This window comes from Amblyomma mixtum, chromosome 2, assembly GCF_055824585.1.
Source record: "Amblyomma mixtum isolate Tamu chromosome 2, ASM5582458v1, whole genome shotgun sequence".
NCBI lineage: Eukaryota > Metazoa > Arthropoda > Arachnida > Ixodida > Ixodidae > Amblyomma > Amblyomma mixtum.
The window spans coordinates 57,537,806-57,555,818 of record NC_143013.1 but is presented as its reverse complement, the minus strand read 5'-3'; the positions used below and the strand labels follow the sequence as shown (position 1 = coordinate 57,555,818).

The following is an 18,013-nucleotide window of genomic DNA, read 5'->3' as shown; positions in this document are numbered from 1 at the left end:
CACTCACACTAGAGCAAAGGGAAACTACGAGGCCGTACGGGATGGGCTGGCGTGAGCACGTTCCCACCACGAGGCTTCGCCATTCGCCCCGCCAATGAAGAGCGCAGCATCGTGGGTGAACGTCAGCACGCTTCCTCGTTCCCAAGCCAAAGAGGCCCGTCTCTCCCCCGCGCACACGCAACAAACACGCCATCCGTGGCGCTCGTGGCGCTGTGAACCACAGCGAACCACAGGGGATGAGTAAAGCGCGTCCCCACAAAGTTTAGAAACATGGAGAACCCCTGGCATAAATGAATGACTTTACGGTCCGAGGATCACTCGTGTGAACTGCAGCCATTTAGATATGAGGTGCCAGGAAACTACCTGCAGATTTAATCGGAGAGTGATGCTTTCTATGAGCAAGGTGGAAAAAACAGCGCAAACTAAGACAGAAAACACAGAAAAGAGGGGAGACACTACAAGCGCTGACTCGCAACTAAGGTTTATTAGAAAGAACAGAACAGAATAAATAACCACCCACGACTGCATACGTCATAAGTCATAACAGATTACGTGCAAGGCGTGCAAGATGGTCTAAACAGGAGCATCGCGCGTGTGCACCCGGTTATTTAAGTACCTAAATTCCAAATCTGATAAATTCCAATTCCAAGTGTCTCCCCTCTTTTCTGTGTTTTCTGTCTTAGTTTGCGCTGTTTTTTCCACCATGAATTCACACCAACTAGTCCAAATGTCTGCTTTGCTTTCTATGAGCATATTATATTTTTTTTTGGTTACCAGAAGCTGCTGCTTTTGACAGCCGTTGTGACTGCTCTTGCAGGTACCTGAAGTCAACGTTTGGAAACATCAAGCTCATTAGCCGGTTTCGGAAAAGGCCCGAGGACGTAGAGGTTTCTGCTGAGGAACAGGTATACTCACTTTGCCCTGTTTGTCCGCTGTGCTTTGTATTCTGCGGCTGTGCGGGAATTCTAGTCGGCGCAGTGAATCAGGCTGGCTTGTGTAATGACGCAGTTCATTAGTGTTAATTTGTGCGTCACTCTCGTGTGGTGGACTGACACTTAGGTTGTTATTTGCTCTATATTCTGTTAATGGTTTAACCCATTGCATGCAACTGTTAGCTTTGAAATGTAGCAGTGTAGTTATATTGCGTTGAACATGTTGCTAAGTTGGTTCGTTGTTTTTTATCGCCTCAGCAAAGTGGACGTGTCTTCTAATATTACTGTAATGTATGCAACAACTTATTTGCATCTGTTTGCTTGGAAATGTATGGTATTGTCATGTCATCGTATTGAACATATTATTAAACATTAAGGTAGAGACCGCTGCCGCAGTGGCAGCTCAGTGTTTGTGGTTCTCGGCTGCTGACCCAAAAGACTCGGATTCAAACTGGCCGTGGCGGTTGCATTTCGATGGAGGCGAAACACAAGAGGCCCATGTTCTGTGCGATGTCAGTGCACGTTAAAGAACCCCTGGTGGTCGAAATTTCCGGAGCCCTTCACTACGGCGTCCCTCATAGCCTGAGTTGCTTTGGGACGTTAAACCCCCATAAACCATTAAGGTAGAGACCTCTTTGTTGATCTATGAGGGTTATATCAATATAAACCTGTGTGGCCAAGTTAAGTCATCACGTTAAGCATCTCACTTGACATTGGTAAGGCTTATCAAGCTCACCATTGTTAGAGGCTACGTTTGGTTGATCTCTCTTGGCTTGTCTCCAGCTGCTGTATTTATTCGCGTGATGAACCCACTTTTCTTCCAGAAAATTTCATATCAATTTGGGGTAGGGAGGGCTCATTGCACAAAAAAAAAAATTTTCGCCACATTTTTCTGCGATAATCGAAAGTTTATATCATATGAGGGGGTACCCAAAAGAAACCGAACTTATTTTTTTTTAACCTATTTATTCACATTTTAAGTGCAAACCTTCGATCTCCTTCAAAGTACTCTCCACTTGCACTAATACACTTGTCTAATCTTTCATTCCACTTTTCGAAACATTGTTTAAATTTATCTTTTGTGATGCTTGACGGCGCCTCTGTTTTTTTTTTCTTTACGTCCACAACAACAGAAAAACGCTTTCCTTTCGTGTGTTTTTTCATTCTGGGGAAAAAAAAAAATGTCACACAGGGCAAGGTGTAGTGAGTATGGGCGGTGAGGAACAGCGGTCATACCAATTTTGGTCAGATATTGTCGCACAGACAAGGCTGTGTGAGCAGGGGCATTTGTCATGGTGGAGAAACCAGTCACTCGACTGCCACAAATCAGGCCGCTTCCGCCGCACACTATTGTGCAATCTTTTCAAAACTTCCAAGGAGAAAGCCTGGTTAACTGTCTGACACTGCGGAACAAACTCTGAGTGGACAACTCCTCTCACGTCGAAAAAACAAATGAGCATTGTTTTGAGGTTTGATTTCACCTGACGAGCTTTCTTGGGGCGAGGCGAACTTGAAGTCTTCTACTGGCTTGATTGTTGCTTTGATTCAAGATCATAAGCATAGCACCAAGTTTCGTCACCTGTGATAATTTTTGAAAAAGTTTGGATCATTTCGGGACTCTTTCTTCAAAGCACAGTATGCTTCCACGCGGCCTTGTTTTTGTTCAGCAGTCAGCAGTCATGGCACGAATTTGGCAGCCACCTTTTTCATTCCCAAATCTTCTGTCGAAATTTGCTGCACTGAACTCCAAGTCACTCCCGACAGCTCCACAATTTCGTCGATCTTCGTTGATGATTGCACAAATTTTTTAAACATTTTCGTGTGTTCAGGCCGTGGAAAGATGACCAGAACGAGGTTGGTCATCAATTGACATTTCACGATTTTTGAAACGGGAAAACCACTCAAACACTTCAGTTTTCCCCATAGCATCATCCTTGTACACCGTTTTTAACATTTCAAGAGTTCTTGTTTTCTTTTTTTTTTTTTGAGCACAAAGCAGAATTTCATTGCCACACGCTGTTCACAAAAATCAGCCATTGCAAAAACGACTCTCACAGAAAACAGTTGTCATTGTAAACTCTGCCGAAGCTAGTACGTCTAACCTGCAGCGACGCCACTCGGCCGACTGACTCAGGAATGTTCACTCAATGTGCTCCTAGCGGCAAAACACTTTACTACGAAAGTGCTGCCCACCAAAAAATTAGTTTGGTTTCTTTTTTATACCTACCCGCCGCGGTGGCTCAGTGGTTATGGCGCTCAGCTGCTGACCCGAAAGACGCGGGTTCGATCCTGGCCGCGGCGGCCGAATTTCGATGGAGGCGAAATTCTAGAGGCCCGTGTGCTGTGCGATGTCAGTGCATGTTAAAGAACCCCAGGTGGTCGAAATTTTCAGAGTCCTTCACTACGGCGTCCCTCATAGCCTGAGTTACTTTGGGACGTTAAACCCCAATGAACGAAACCAATCTTTTGGATACCCCTCGTACGTCCGCCCACCCGCCTCGCCTCGCCTCTCCGATCCTGTCTGTCCATCCATCATCAACAAAAGCACGTGGTCAGCTGCTTTCGTGTTGCTGGTGTTTAGCATCATTCGCTTCGAAAGGTGTTTGCTATATCACAGCGCTATCAGACAATTTTCTGGTAGTCAATGTCGCCGGCCAATTGCGGCGAGATAAAGTGAACGTGCTGAACACTGGCCTTGGAGGTCAGATGCATGTTCTTTATGTGAGATAAAAAAAAACTCGCAGGACAGTTACAAGTGTGCAATGCGAATATTTAAAGGTGCACTGAAGAGGAATCTGAACTCATCTTTTTGCCGCGGGAACTCGATCTACACGTTCCGAGCTTTCTTAAAAACTGCGATTTACTGCCCTGTGTGGCCGATTTCCCCAATTAAATCGAATTAACATCAGGCTCCCGCCTTTTTTTTTTTAATTCTGCCTCGTACGGTGGGCGGAGTCGACCAACGCGTGGAGCGCCTTTCAGCCAGTCCCGTGGCGGCTTGCCGCTCTGCCATCGGCGGAGTAATACGTAGTAGTCCGTAGTAGCAAATAGTCCGCGCGTATTTTTATTTCTTCGGGCTTATTTTGCGGCTATATTATCTGCGAAAAACTATTTATTCATGGAAACCTAAAAAACAAAATAAAGCGAAAGCAAAGCCTCCACGGGACTGGGTGAAAGGCGCTCCACGTGTTGGTCGACTCCGCCCATCGTACGAGGCAGAATTTAAAAAAAAAGGCGGGAGCCGGACGTTAATTCGTTTTAATTGGGGAAATTGGCCACACAGGGCACTAAGTCACTGTTTCTAAGAATTCTAGGAACGTGTGGATCGAGTTCCCGCGGCAAAAAGACATGTTCAGAATCCTCTTCAGTGCACCTTTAAGTATTAGCTTGTGGTGTAAGAGGGATTAGGCATTTTCGCTTCGATCTAGTGATCTCAAGCTCACCAAATCGCTTGAGGGTCTGAAGGTCCTGTTTCCTCCGTAGCATTTCAGTGTAGGGGATGTCTAACAGTGTTCTGGTTTACACTGTTGTCTCCGATGCTCGAGCGCTTGGCGGCTTTCTAAGCAAACACTAGCACAGTCGGGGGCCGAGCAAGCCACCGCCACTGGTCTCCTATCAAGGGCTCAGAGCATCATTGCATCCATTGCTGGTCCCTATGATTTCCTGGTTCATGCACTCAAAATCATCGCCAATAACAATGTCTCATTGAGTTTATTTATTTATTTATTTATTGAAAGTACCTACAGCGCCCATGAGGCATTATTGTAGGGAGGTTATCACTATATATACAATAACACATGCAAAGAAGATATTGGAAAACATGTCAGCAAGGATAACACAACATATTAAAAGAAGACTAAATGAGTTTACAACTAGTATGAGTGATGGCACAGTGCTGGTAAACACACGAGACCTGGAAAAAAAAATACATCAGACTATCGCTTCAACAGCACTTTCGAAATCAGGTGCACAAACCACATCATTTGGAAGCTTATTCCAGCCCAGGATTGTGTTAGGGAAAAACGAATACTTAAATACATTAATGCGGCATTGATAACTATTAATCTTTTTCGTGTTATCGAGTCTCTCCGAAATGTAATATGGCTGCTTTAGATAAGTGTTTTTATTAATACCGGTACAATCATTGTAAATACTGTGCAAGAACTTCAGCCTGAAGATTTTTCTTCGGGTTGCTAAAGTCTTCCAACCAATACTGTCGCGAAGTTCGGAGCTCTCTATATGAAAATTAAAATTTCCAGTCACAAACCTTGCAGCGCGTTTCTGTACCCTTTCTAACTTGTCAGTGAGTGTACCCGTGAAAGGGTCCCATGCTACACATGCATATTCTAATACTGGCGTGACATTTGTTAAATATAATGTTTCTTTTAGTACCTGGGGAGAGCTTTTGAAATTTTGTTGGAAAAAATGCAAAAGACGACAAGCTTTGGCAGTTATCATGTCAACATGGGCTGTCCAGTCGAGGGATGCTGTTACACAATTTTTCTTCCCCATGATATATTCCCGGAGAGTGCAATCTCCCGGATACTGCGTTCAATATTTCGATGAATTCTAGTCATATGACAGTTTAGCAACCGACCGCACATGTTGAAACATGTGAGTGGGTTGAACCTCGAGGCACGCAACATGGGCCAGTCACCGGCTGTGGTGGCTCCTCTGCAGCGTCTAGGTGCAAAGGGGCAGAGCATCAAAAAAAAAAAAAAGTGCATAAACATAAGAACGCGCTGTTGTTGCGGGGACGTGACATGAAGAGAAGAAACGCAGCGGCGTCTTCGTGATATGCTTACATATAAGCAGGCAGGGTCTGCGGAATGCAGCACGAAAAGCAAAAACGCTGTGACTCTCAAGCACTATGGTGGCTTCTCCTCAATGCATTGCTGAAATGAGCCGTAGCATTAAAAAAAAAATAACAAGAGCGAGATTCCTGTGACTTTCACCATTTCCGTCAATGTACCAGATGTGTTGCGAAGTTTTTTCCACACTAAGGACAATGGAAATGTGGACTGAATTCTGCTAGCAAAAGAAAGCTGTTCAGACCTTGGGACATCAACATTTTGGTAGAGGCTTGGTTGAGAAGTGGATTTAAAAAGAATGTGCCATTGGTTCATAGCATGGCTTAAAAAGCGCAGATGATTAAACAGTACGGAGTTAGCCCTGAAACTTCGGCTCTCTCTTCATGAAACTCTGATCGGGGTGTCACATTCTGTTCAGATCTTCTGCCTAGCAAATCGACATTTTTGTGGAGTGAAATTGTCAGTGAATGCCTTTGTATCTCATTTAACATACATTTATCAAAGTTAGGTGATTATAATCGTACGTTTTTCTTGATAATATGTTTTTTCCGCATTTTTTTTTGTATAGGGACAGTTTTGCTTGATTCTTTTGTCTTGCCAACAAAGCAGACACTGTTAGCATAAATTGTTGTAGAATATCATCTCACGTACCTAAGAAAAATATTGTCTTCAAGATTGTCAGTCAGTTCAGCGCTTTTGTTTGACTTCTGAGATTAATTATAGTTATTTGCTGGTTAATATTCGCAGGTCTTTGACTTCTGGGTGGACTTCTTTGTCACTGCTTATTCATCTGACCTGGAGAGCACTATACGGTTCCCGGTAAGTGTCAAGGCCACAGTCTTAAGCAATACTTTACAGTCGAACTCAAGTGTCACATGATGCAGCATTGAGAATGATGGCCCACTGCAGCAAAAATTTGGTTGCATCATCATGTTTCTAGCGGCACGTGCTGCATTCTTATTGTACTTCAAATGTGATGCAAAAGCTCTTATTTTAAATTGTTCAACTTGCCCATCTTTTAGTGATTGAAGTCCCTTTCTTCCCAATCAGGCTCACACAGAAGGATTTATGATATTTTGCGCATACCTAGCCGTTTTCCTGCCTTGAAATTAACTGATTGGAAAATGTTGTGATTTTTCATCCCTGTTGGCACATGCCTACACATGGTGTCAAGATGATGTCGATTCTTAGTGGTTTTTGACAAGTGATTAAATTATACCCAAAAGGTTGGCTCTGCACACAAATTCGATTCACCTTGTCTGAACCTGCGTGAGCCTAAATTTATTTCTTGCTTTCCACCTTGTGATCTAGATCTTGATCCTGGAACCGACCAAAGTGATGATGCCCAGCTACGTGACGGTCAACATGGGGGCCGAGGAGAAGTCCCTGGAGATCCGCAATCTGTGCATCGACACGATCCGGGGAAACTGCCGCAAGATCCACGAGTGGCTCTTCAATGCTTCCACCATTCGCAGCATCAGGTGGGTGGTTGGTCAGTTGCTCTCGGCATCCCCGAGAACAGCACTGAGGGAAGGGGTCAAAACCCTAACCTTAAGTGGATGGCGATTTTCATTTCGGCAAAACTTGCTCTGTGTGGACAATGAACGGGCGGCCCCGTATCCGAGAACACTCCGACCGCTTAGTTTGTTTCGCTTTTCTGAGCGTTGTGCCAGCCTGCAGCGACGGCGATTTGACAAGGCAGTATCAGCCAGCCAACCTAGCCCAGCTGAGCACACTTCGGATACTGATTGGAGTGTCTGTTTTTTTTCTCCCCCCCCCCCCCCCTCCCCCCATTCTCCTTTGTTCTTTTTGTTGCTTCAGCACCTTTGAGCCGTTCCTTGCACTTCGCTTCCGTCCGCGTGGTTCAGTTCTTCCAGTGCACCGAAACTGCACGCTGATCACATGCTGTTGTTTGTGCAGTGAAGCCTTCTTAAATGCAACGGTGCTGCTTATGAAGGGTGTGATGCAGTAGCGGGATCTGCTTCGGTGTTCCCGACAGTATGTACGCCATGAAGTATTGATGGAAACATGAAATATAGTCATTGCTGCGCGGTGCTCTTCTCAGAATCGGGTAACCATTGCCCAGTCTTTCTCCAAATATATTTGCATTGATGCAAGCAGTTCTTGACAGCTTCTTGGGGTCATTCAGTGAGTTTAACCTACAGATATTCGAACATTTTTGCTGGTCCCTTAAAGCTTCAACTATCGAGCTTTTACTGTAGGTCTCACACCCCACAAATACAGTAGCCGACCGATTTTTCTTACTCCAATAGTTGGGACTTGTGCGACATTTCCGACTTCGCTTAGAAACCGTCATGCACCTCATAGCAACGTGTACATTTTCATGACCGATATTGGGGACTTTGTGGAGTCTAAAAGCTCGAATTTTCGGACTAAAATAGACACCAACAATACAGTCGAACCAGGATATATCGAACCCGCATATTTCGAATTATTGGCTATATCGAACACACAGATTGCCCCCTTGAAAATACTATGTAAAAGTATAGGACAGTTGCGTTGTATATCGAATTCCATTTTCGCCGGACATTGGATATATCGAACGCCGCGCCGCGCCCCTGGAAGGTGCGCTTTCCCCAAAGACATTCCTGTCCGGTCCTCAGCCGCCTCAGCGGAGAACATTTCCGCAGTCAGCAGGCGCAGGGCCCTTTTTTTTTTTGTTCCCCGTTTTTGCGCCCCACCGGCGCGAGCTTTCCCACTCCTCCTCTCCTCCTGTACCGCCGGCGTGTGCTCCGTCAAGGTCATTGGAGATCAGCGAAGAGAGAGCGCCGCATGGAGACACGCGGCGACCACGCTTCTTGGGGAAAGAGAGAGAGAGAAAACGGTCGCTCGTGGGCACATCGTGGGTCTGGGGAAAAGAGAGAGCTCAGAAAAGAAAAAAAAAAACGAAGCCCAGAGCGCCGATCTTTCTCCCTGCTCTTTCTTTTCCCTCTGTCGTTCCTTCGCAGCCGCGTTGACTGCCGCTCGCATAGGCTTCGCTCTTATCGCTCCATCTGCGCCTCGCGTGTTTTTTTTTGTGTGTGTGCCTGTGTTTCAACGCGCGACGTGAAGCAGGCCCCAGTAGCCAACTGTTTTGGCAAGGCAGGCCTTGAAGTGGCCGGAGATTAATGTCCGGAAGATTTAGATGACGATGAGTGCTTGGACGACGCGTTTCGCGACTTGTCCAATTTTCTCGGCGCCGTTCCGTCCGAAGTGACTGTTGAGGACTTTAACGCTGACAGCGAAGTTCAAGCGGTAGCTGGCGTTCAAGACGCCGACTCCAGCGACGACGAGGGCAACTGTGTTGTCGAAGAAACGCGTCCGTGCGCAGCCACTGAACTGGCGTCAGCGTTAGCCTGATTCGGCGCTGTTGCGGCGAAATGGAAGGCACTGTGCTCTCGCACCTGGACAGTCTCGAGAAGATCGAGGCCAGTGTTTTGAACTTCGTTTCCCAGGGGAAAAAGCAGCCCAAAATTAGTGATCTTTTTTTCCGCGAAATAAAGCGCTTTCACATTGCGCGCCCATACTATGTGATTCGCGGCTGTTCCAAACGGTAAGCCACAATTTGTTATGATCGGGAGTGCAGTTTTAGCCTATATCTGTATATCGAATTTTCGCTATATCGAACTATTTTCCGATCCCCTTCGAATTCGATATATCCGGGTTCGACTGTATTGTGGAAATCGTTTTTTTAACCGAAAGTTCGTTATATTTTGGCCTAATATAGATGCGAGCGGGCATCGCTATCGCCACCGTGAAAGGTGCCATCTTGGAGTTAAACGGAATCGGCGGGCACAATCAGACTGGCTTGGATAGACTTGGCTATTCGTTCTCCATCGTTGCCATTCGAGATTATGGGATGCTCTCCGTTGCCATCGAGATGGCCTATTAAGAGCGCGCGATCACATTGAAAACAGTACGGTGGGGCAGCTGCAGCGTCCGCGGCTTGGACGACGCCCCCACGGTGCGGGGCAGCAAACGCGGTAGAGATGGGGAGTGGGGGACTGCATTCCCATGGGCTACCCATGGGTTACCTCTCGGTCTTCGTGAGCGCCATTGCCCCAAGCAAACTGACTGTTCTTGCTTCGTGCAGCGAGTGCATTCATTCGCGGCATGACTGCGGCCGTGTCGCACTGTCTGGTATCATGATGTGGACATGATGAGGGTGTGGACATGATGAAAGCATGGCTGTGACTCATACAGAGGCTATTGTTATCGCTTCTAGGGGGAACATAGGGAGTGGCGATTTTCACAGTTTTGAAAGCTGGTTTTTGCTAAAAAGTTATTTTTTTTGAAGTTCACAGATTTTTCGGACTGTTCGATTATTCAGACCATTTTTCGGGTCCCGCCGAGTCCGAAAAGTCGGTCGGCGACTGTACATGCAGTTTGTCTTTTATGATCTTTTATGATGAACGACTACTGACGTCCAGGTAGCCATTTTTGGACCAACTTTCATCTGTTAGGCTGTATCACTCTGCTTGTTTAACTGTTGGGTGTCACCTTTGGGAAGAGCTTTTAAGTTTACCATGAGTTCATCATTCAAAAAGTCTTTAACCTCCACACAAGCCTCAATTCGCTGACATGGTGACCTCAAATGCAGCCAGTACAAGAGGGACGAGCGCTGCCTGTTCCTGTACGTGCACCAGAACTCGGACGACTTCCAGATGTACTTCCCATCCGTGGCACTGAAGAACCGCTTCTACGACCTGGTGCTAGCCATGACCGCCAACCAAGAAGGCGTTGTCATGGACATTGACCTCGACGATGGCTCAGGCTGCATTCAGGTGACCCCTTCACAAGGTCTTTTGTCCGACCAGTTACCTCTCCTGAAGGTCCTTTCGCCGTTGCTTATGTTTTCTTTTCTTCTCTCGCTCCTTGAATGCAGTTTGAGTACGAGACGGACGACCAGGGGCGGCGCATCGTGCTAGGCAAGGGAACGTACGGCGTGGTGTACGCGGCCCGGGACCTGACCACCCAGGTGAAGATCGCCATCAAGGAGATCCCCGAGGCCAACCTGAGTGAGGTGCAGCCGTTGCACGAGGAGATCAAGCTGCACTCACAGCTGCACCACCGCAAGATCGTCCGCTACTACGGCTCCGTCAGCGAGGACGGATTCGTCAAGATCTGCATGGAGCGCGTGCCCGGAGGTGAGCAGCGGCTACATCTGGCTTGAAGCAGAGAGGGTGTGTCATTGCCTGTGGCTGCAAGAGCAAGAGCTCTTTGATCACACCAGTAGTGAAACTTCCCTTAATACGTATCATAAACGGGCACTCTGCTAGGTCAAGCCACTTGTGGCATTCAGGGGAACTGCTCAGTGCTGCCCTAACCAGGAATAAATAGTGGAGAAACAAAAGGCTGCCGGGTACCACCAATAGCTGACTGCCCAGTTCAAGATGGTGCCACCACCCAGAGATGTCTGGAGGGCGGGCACATAGAATAGCCAGATTTTGATTCGAAGTTTCGTAACTGCTAGAATCAAAGGACTCAGGTGGAGCGGGTGCTAGGCCTTGTCTGTTAAATTCCTGTTTCAACTTGAGAAAAGCTTTCTAATCTGTGTGGTTCGTGCTCTGTGATGCCTGCAGCGTTTTTTTCAAGCTGGTACGAACCATTGCAAGTGAATGATGAGTTTGGTTGTGGTGGACTCTAACCTATAGCAGTTCATTTTTGCAGTTGATGACTGTGCTTGGCCGCTATGCCATTGGAAAGTATTTTTTTTTGTTTCGCTGTCATGGCTTCACCCAGTTGGCCACAGTTTTCTGTCCATTTCCACTTATAGCTATAGGCTATGTGTGTACTGTCGTAAGCATGTGATAGTGCTTGGTGGCTTTCGGTAGTTCTCGAGTTGAATGCCTGCATTAATTGGTCATTCTATTTTACAGTGCGGCTGTTGATGGCTCATTAGCCATTTCAGTGGCATCGACAGTGGTTGTGGTGTAACCAGATTACGTGACTATTTGCAGATTATGTGACTCACACACACTGCTTCTGATTGGTCCTCAGAGTCATGACGTCGCCACTCAAATGACCTAAAAAGTTAAATATAGAAATATAAAGGAAATAAATTTAGAAACTGTAAGCAAATAATTTTAAGTACGTAATTGTTGAGAAAATATATGCATCGCCGAAATAAAGTGTGTGATACTTCAATTGTCATCAAAAAATTACATCAAAACTCCTTCATTCAGTTGGGGAAATCACCCACAACAGCTACACTGTAATACAGTCGACGACCGCTTTTTCGGACTCTCTAGGGACCGCGAAAACGACCGAAAAATCGGGCAGTCCGGAAAATCAAATTTCACCGAAAAAATTACGAACTTATTACCACTATGCCGGAGAAAGCGGCCAATTGTATTGCACACATTCTAAAGCTCCTCATGACTATATTTCGCCGCGCGAAATACCGTATAAACGCGTATAAGGGCCGCACTTTTTTTTTTCCAGATTCGAGGGCCAATTTTCGGGGTGCGGCCCATACACGCGATATGCGAAAAAAAAAATTTTTTTAAGTAAAAACACCAACCAGGGAATGAGCGACATTTATTCTACGTTCAATCGTCACTCGCGAAGTATTTAGACTCCTGAGCTGGTGCTGCGCTCTGGTGCACGCTCATGCCAAAAGAAGCCGCGCAGCATGTCCGCTGTCAACGCGTAGCCGTTGTTCCGAAATTCCATCACATAGAGGAGCAGCTCTTCTTCCAGTTCAGGAAACTCGCACGGCTTGACTTGGAAAGCGCGCTTTTTGCAGCTTGTGTTTCTCTTTTGGTTGCACCATCATCGGACGCACTTCTCGGCCACGTCGAATTTCCCGCCCGCCGCACCGCGTTCGAGAGCTAACTCCCAGCCGTGTAGCTTTAAGGCCGATTCACACGACGGACCGTTCGCCCGCGGCCCGCGCACTACGTGTGCATGCGTCAGCACATTGAGGGGCGCGCTGTCGGCCGCCATCCATCCATGCATCTAGCGCGCCTCTCAAAGTGCTGACGTATGCACACGTACTGCGCGGGCCGTGGACGAACGGTCCATCGTGTGAATCGGCCGCTAAAACTGTGAAGCTCGGCGGCAGCACGCGAAAGCCACTATCACGGCGAACGCGCTAAGTCGCATGCTAACACGCCACTAAAGGCTGGAGCTGGCGATACTGATGCCGATGTGAACAGCGGAAAATCGCGACCTAGAAAAATGTTGATAATGATCACGGCGCCATCCATAGACGGCACTTGGAAGCTCCGGTGCGTGCGCGTGGCCTCCGCAAACGGCGCAGCGCCGGAGCAGATCGCGGCCGCGATAAGATCCGGCGGCGCGCCCGAAGCGCGCTTCGATCGCGGAGGCCACGGCGTGCGCGTAGCCTCCGCGATGGTATTCGCGTTCCGTGTTCGGGACTAAAGACTCGGCACAGATGAGTTCCATGAACTCAGACTACGGTTCAAGTTCGTGCGGGGGAAGACATTCGAGGACAGTACGAATTCGAAAACACGCGAGCGCAATGTGCCGACTCGCGCAGAATTTCAGCGTCGCAAGAGGCTCCCTTTAAGCTTGAATTTCGTTTTGTTTGATCAAGTTTTCGATATCTCCTGCAGTCTGAATTAATGAGGTTCCACTGTACACATTATATGGCGGCTTGGGTGCTGGCGGCGAGTGCGAACGAGGTCCGAAAAATCGAGTGGTCAGTTGCGGTGCGTCCGAAATTTCAAGCGCTCTTACACATTGGCTCTATGGGCCATGTCGCGGTGCCGCGAAAAAGTCCGAATAATCAAGCATGTCCGAAAAATCAGGCGTCCGAATTTTCGGTCGTCGACTGTATAATGCATAATTGGGTATCATAATTGCCCTGTGATTTTTTTTTTTCTGAATTATTGACCTGGAAAAAAGGATTGGCCGTTTAGCTGTATAGCTACAGTCAAACCCACTTATAACAATACCAGTTATAACAATATATCGGATATAACAATGGTCAGTTGCAGCACCGTCAGCTTTTGCATGTGTTCTATGGTTTTTTGAGCACAACCCTGTTATAACAATTACTGGTTATACCAATGGTATTTCCATGGCACTTCAGTATTGTTATAAGTGGATTTGACTGTATTTTATATACTACAGTGTGACACCTTATGGAGAGGCCTAAAAGAAAACTAGAAATACAGTCAAGTCCACTTATAACAATACTGGTTATAACAATATATCGGATATAACAATGGTCGGTCATGGCACCATCAGCTTTGCCATGTGTTCTATGGTAAAATAAACTGCTTATAGCAATGCTGTCAAGGCACATTATTGGTTATAACAATTAAATCTGGTAATTGAGTGTCAACCATTACAGAAAAAGAAAAGAAATGCTACAACCACACCAGCAAAACCATGCTTACAACACAAAAGCGGGCATGTGTGGGGCCGACCAATGGACTAAGCTGGCGCAGCAATGCCACGAAAGCAAAAGAGGCAGGCGTCATCGCATCAGGAGAGCTGCTGCATTGCTGCATTGGCTACGCACGCCATGCGTACCCCTAATCAGTCAGTGCAGCGCGCGTGCATGCAGCCAGCGCGGTTGTTCTCTTGTCAGCTGCCACCGCACCCTTGGTTCTGCATACTTCTTGAATTTCTCATAAGAATAGCTTCCAAAAAGCCGGCTTGATTCCTGTAACATGGAGGTGCGCAACTCCCGGTGGCGCAGTGATGGCGGTGCTTTGGTCATCGGTGAACGGTGAACATTGTTCCGGTTCCCTGAAGTTCGATTTAACGAGCTTTTACAGGCATTAGAATTATCAAACCCCTCTGGGTATTTACTGTCAATAAATGCTCTGAAGTTTGTCATCCTTTCTTTTTTTTCGGCACAACCCTGTTATAACAATTATTGGTTATAACAATGGTATTTCCATGGCACTTGAATATTGTTATAAGTGGGCTTGACTGTATGTTTAACAAGAGCTGTTGTCAGGCTAGTTGATGATCGTTTACATAAGCCATGTTATACTGCACTAAAACTATGACACATAAGGGAGGAACTCAAGCACAGGATGAGCGTTCTTCTCTCATGTGTCGTAGTTTTAACAGAATATAACGTGGCTTATGTAAAGCTGGGAATGTTGTTGCAGCGCAAATCATGCAACACATTTACAGTCCACTTGTATTGCTATCTTCTCATATATATGATCTCATATTTTTCATCCGAAATATTTCTGGGCAACACTAATAAAGATTTCAGGCCATGGCACTCTATGAATCAATGGCATGTTGTTCTTGTGGCAGCTCATCACTGGGTGCTGCCTGTGGTGCTGTGTTTTTGCATGGTATGTTCTCCTCACATGTTCCATGGTATGTTCTCAGGCAGTCTGGCAGGCATGTCGCATGGTATGTTCTCAGGCAGTCTGAAATAAAATCAGTATGATGGTCCTCCCTATTCCTGAATGTTGTCTGACGTGGTTATCTGTAGGCAGCAGATCTCACCTGTATGCTAGCATCCCTGTAAATCGCACCACCTTCCATCACAGGCAGCCTGTCGCAGCTTCTGAGGTCAAAGTGGGGTCCTCTGAACAACAACGAACCGGCCATCGCCTTCTACACCAAGCAGATCCTCGAGGGACTCAAGTACCTGGTGAGGGGTCTCTTCATTGCCACTTCTTTTTTTTTTTCAATGAGCATCAGACCTTGCTTGCACAGAGCAAATTAGACCTCTGGAAACATATAAGACAGTCCAGTTCTGTCTATACTTGTTCGCAATTTAAGCCCTCTCTTGGTTTTAAGGAAAGGACAGGTGCATAATTGGCTTACTTTGTCATGTCAGTGGACATCAGAACAGTGGTGTTTTATATAAAACAGGACTAGCTGAAAGCTCCTCACAGTGCAGTCGAGGTGTCCACCTACAAAGTGAGCTATTTAGTATTTACCCAATTCCAACGCCCCCTTCAAGCCTTGATTCTAACATGCGCCCGATTTCGGTGACGAAAAAAAAAACTACAAGCCCCGCTTTTAATGTGAACGAAACAATTTGCTAGCATTGTTATATTTCTAGGTGAGAGCAGGCTGTTTATTCACCCGAACTTCATTCACTGTCACTCTCGGACAGCTCCTTTTCACTCTCCGACCACAACATCTCGTCTTCAGTGCCGTCCATGGCATTAGAAATTCCGCATTTCTTGAATGCCTTCATAACCATAACTGATGGAATTCCAAGCCAAGCTTCGCCTATTGCCTATTGCCGCTCTGTTCTGTGTGCAGAATAACTTTGCGCTTAAAGCTATTCTCGTGGTGGGCACGACATCTCTTCATGGCCGCTGCATCCATTCTCAAAAACGATGCCGCATGCAGAGCACGCCAGAGTACACCACCGTCACGCTACGGACGACGCTATAGGTTGCTACTCACGTCGTAAACGTAGCAAAAGCGAGGCGAGGCGGTTCATCCCGGGAATTCTTTTGTGTCATGCTTGCTGACAGAACTGACAAGCACTACACTGGTTGAAAATGGCTCCTGCGGTGCAGAAAACGATGAGCAACCGTGCTTCCATGGGTGCCAGCAATTAGTGAGCTCCCACATCGTATAATGGCGATTATGGTGGGCAGCTATGAGGCAGTTTTGGTTTGTATCCGAATCCAACATGCATGCGATTTTAAGACTTATTTTCCCAGAAAAGAAGCGCACGTTAGGATTGTTTAAATACGGTATGCACCTTTCCTGTCAGGCCCATTGGAGGGTCTAGACTGGCTAGCTTGAGAACTAGAGGGTGTAATTTATTTCTTGCAAGGAGGCCTTGTTTAGTCCATGTTCACACTTTAAACATATGAGCCATGTAGGCACGCATTTGGGGTAGGATTGTGGCAGTTTTTTTTTTTCTTATTTTGTCATGCTGCATATTGCTAACCTGTCCCCTACAAAGCGTGGCATGTCGAACACTTTCAGTGATCCTTCACCAGCAGTGTTTGGTGCAAAACTTGCATTTCTTTGGCAAAAGCTGATATTCTCTCTGCACTTTGTGGCAGGCTACGATGATGGTCAAGCATGGCGCCCACATGCTCAAAATCTGATTCCTCATTCAGCTGTGAATTCCACACTGTTTTTCAATGCTCTGCAGTTAACCAGGGTGTGCAGAGGTCGGTGAATATGAATTATACTTTCATTAACTGTACAAACTACGATGTTATTTTGCTGTGCTAAGCTTCTCTCGGAGCCACCATTTGCAGCATTGTTAAATTCTCGCGCCTCGACTCGCCCTTTCTGCTGCTGCAATTTTTGCATGCTTCTTGCGTTCTCTCCTCTCCTCCGTCGCCCGTCCAGCATGACCAGCGGATAGTGCACCGCGACATCAAGGGCGACAATGTTCTGGTGAACACCTACAGCGGTGGCATCAAGATCACCGACTTTGGCACCTCCAAGCGCCTTGCTGGCATGAACATGGTCACGGGCACATTCACAGGTCAGCTTCTGTTGATATGAGGCCGTGGCATCCTTGTGTTTTGTTTTAGAGCCCAGCTCTTAGGTGCGCATTCCTGGGTTGAGTGGCGTGCCTCGGCGTAACCGTGCGAAGGAGCGCATCAGAGGATAAAAAGAGAGCGAGTGCAGAGCGCAGCTGAGGAGGAAAGACGGCGTTAGCAAAGGAAGTGAGAAGAGGAAATGGAGGAGGAGGTTACAACGGAAGCACGGGGAGGAAAACGGGAGTTTGGCGGCTGCACTCGATGCAAACTCCATAGTTGCCAACCAAGCTATAGTAGCGCCCTCTGTTGCACTGCTTTTGTACCTTTAGACTTTCGCTTCTTTATAACAGATGGCGCTAATGTAACGAAGAAAAAAAAAATCTGAAAGAGCAGCGTTGAAATTTCACATTAGGGAGCATCGTAATCGTCAGTGAATTTTTTGCAGTGCCGTCTGCCGCTGTTGCGCACATTTTCTTGTGTAGCGCAGCTGTGCAATGGTATTTGCTGTATATTCAGACATATTACCCGCTTGTTGTAATGGATCTCTTCACAAGGCATCCATGACCTCTCGCATAATGAGTCTTTTCTTGATCCCCCGTGTTCAGGAACGTTCCAGTACATGGCACCTGAAGTGATCGACAATGGCCAGCGCGGATATGGCGCACCGGTGAGGGAGCTCCTGGCTTTTTGTGTACTTCCTGCTAGTTTCCTACTCAGAACTCGTGCATGGTGGCTTTCAGCTGGGCATGAAAGTTAATTTTTTACATGAAAGGTCTAAAGTGAAAAGGAGAAGAAGAGGGTGTGGGTCAGGTGGGCGGAAGTCAGGTATGTAGTGCACGAAGAACTGAGAGAACAGAAA

The 18,013-nt window shown here is 46.8% G+C and overlaps 1 protein-coding gene across 10 annotated transcripts in view; it reads left to right on the top strand.

Moving 5' to 3' along the window:
• The window catches only part of Ask1 (apoptotic signal-regulating kinase 1), an 85,497-nt gene that overhangs the window by 32,065 nt on the left and 35,419 nt on the right, over positions 1 to 18,013 (top strand). For all 10 annotated transcript variants that reach the window (XM_089571652.1, XM_089571650.1, XM_089571651.1 and 7 more), the window contains exons 11-18: positions 818 to 905; positions 6,491 to 6,562; positions 7,055 to 7,224; positions 10,344 to 10,527; positions 10,629 to 10,890; positions 15,235 to 15,338; positions 17,018 to 17,156; positions 17,760 to 17,821. In XM_089571652.1, coding sequence (XP_089427778.1) covers positions 818 to 905; positions 6,491 to 6,562; positions 7,055 to 7,224; positions 10,344 to 10,527; positions 10,629 to 10,890; positions 15,235 to 15,338; positions 17,018 to 17,156; positions 17,760 to 17,821 — 1,081 coding nt within the window. The remainder of the gene's footprint in view (positions 1 to 817; positions 906 to 6,490; positions 6,563 to 7,054; positions 7,225 to 10,343; positions 10,528 to 10,628; positions 10,891 to 15,234; positions 15,339 to 17,017; positions 17,157 to 17,759; positions 17,822 to 18,013) is intronic.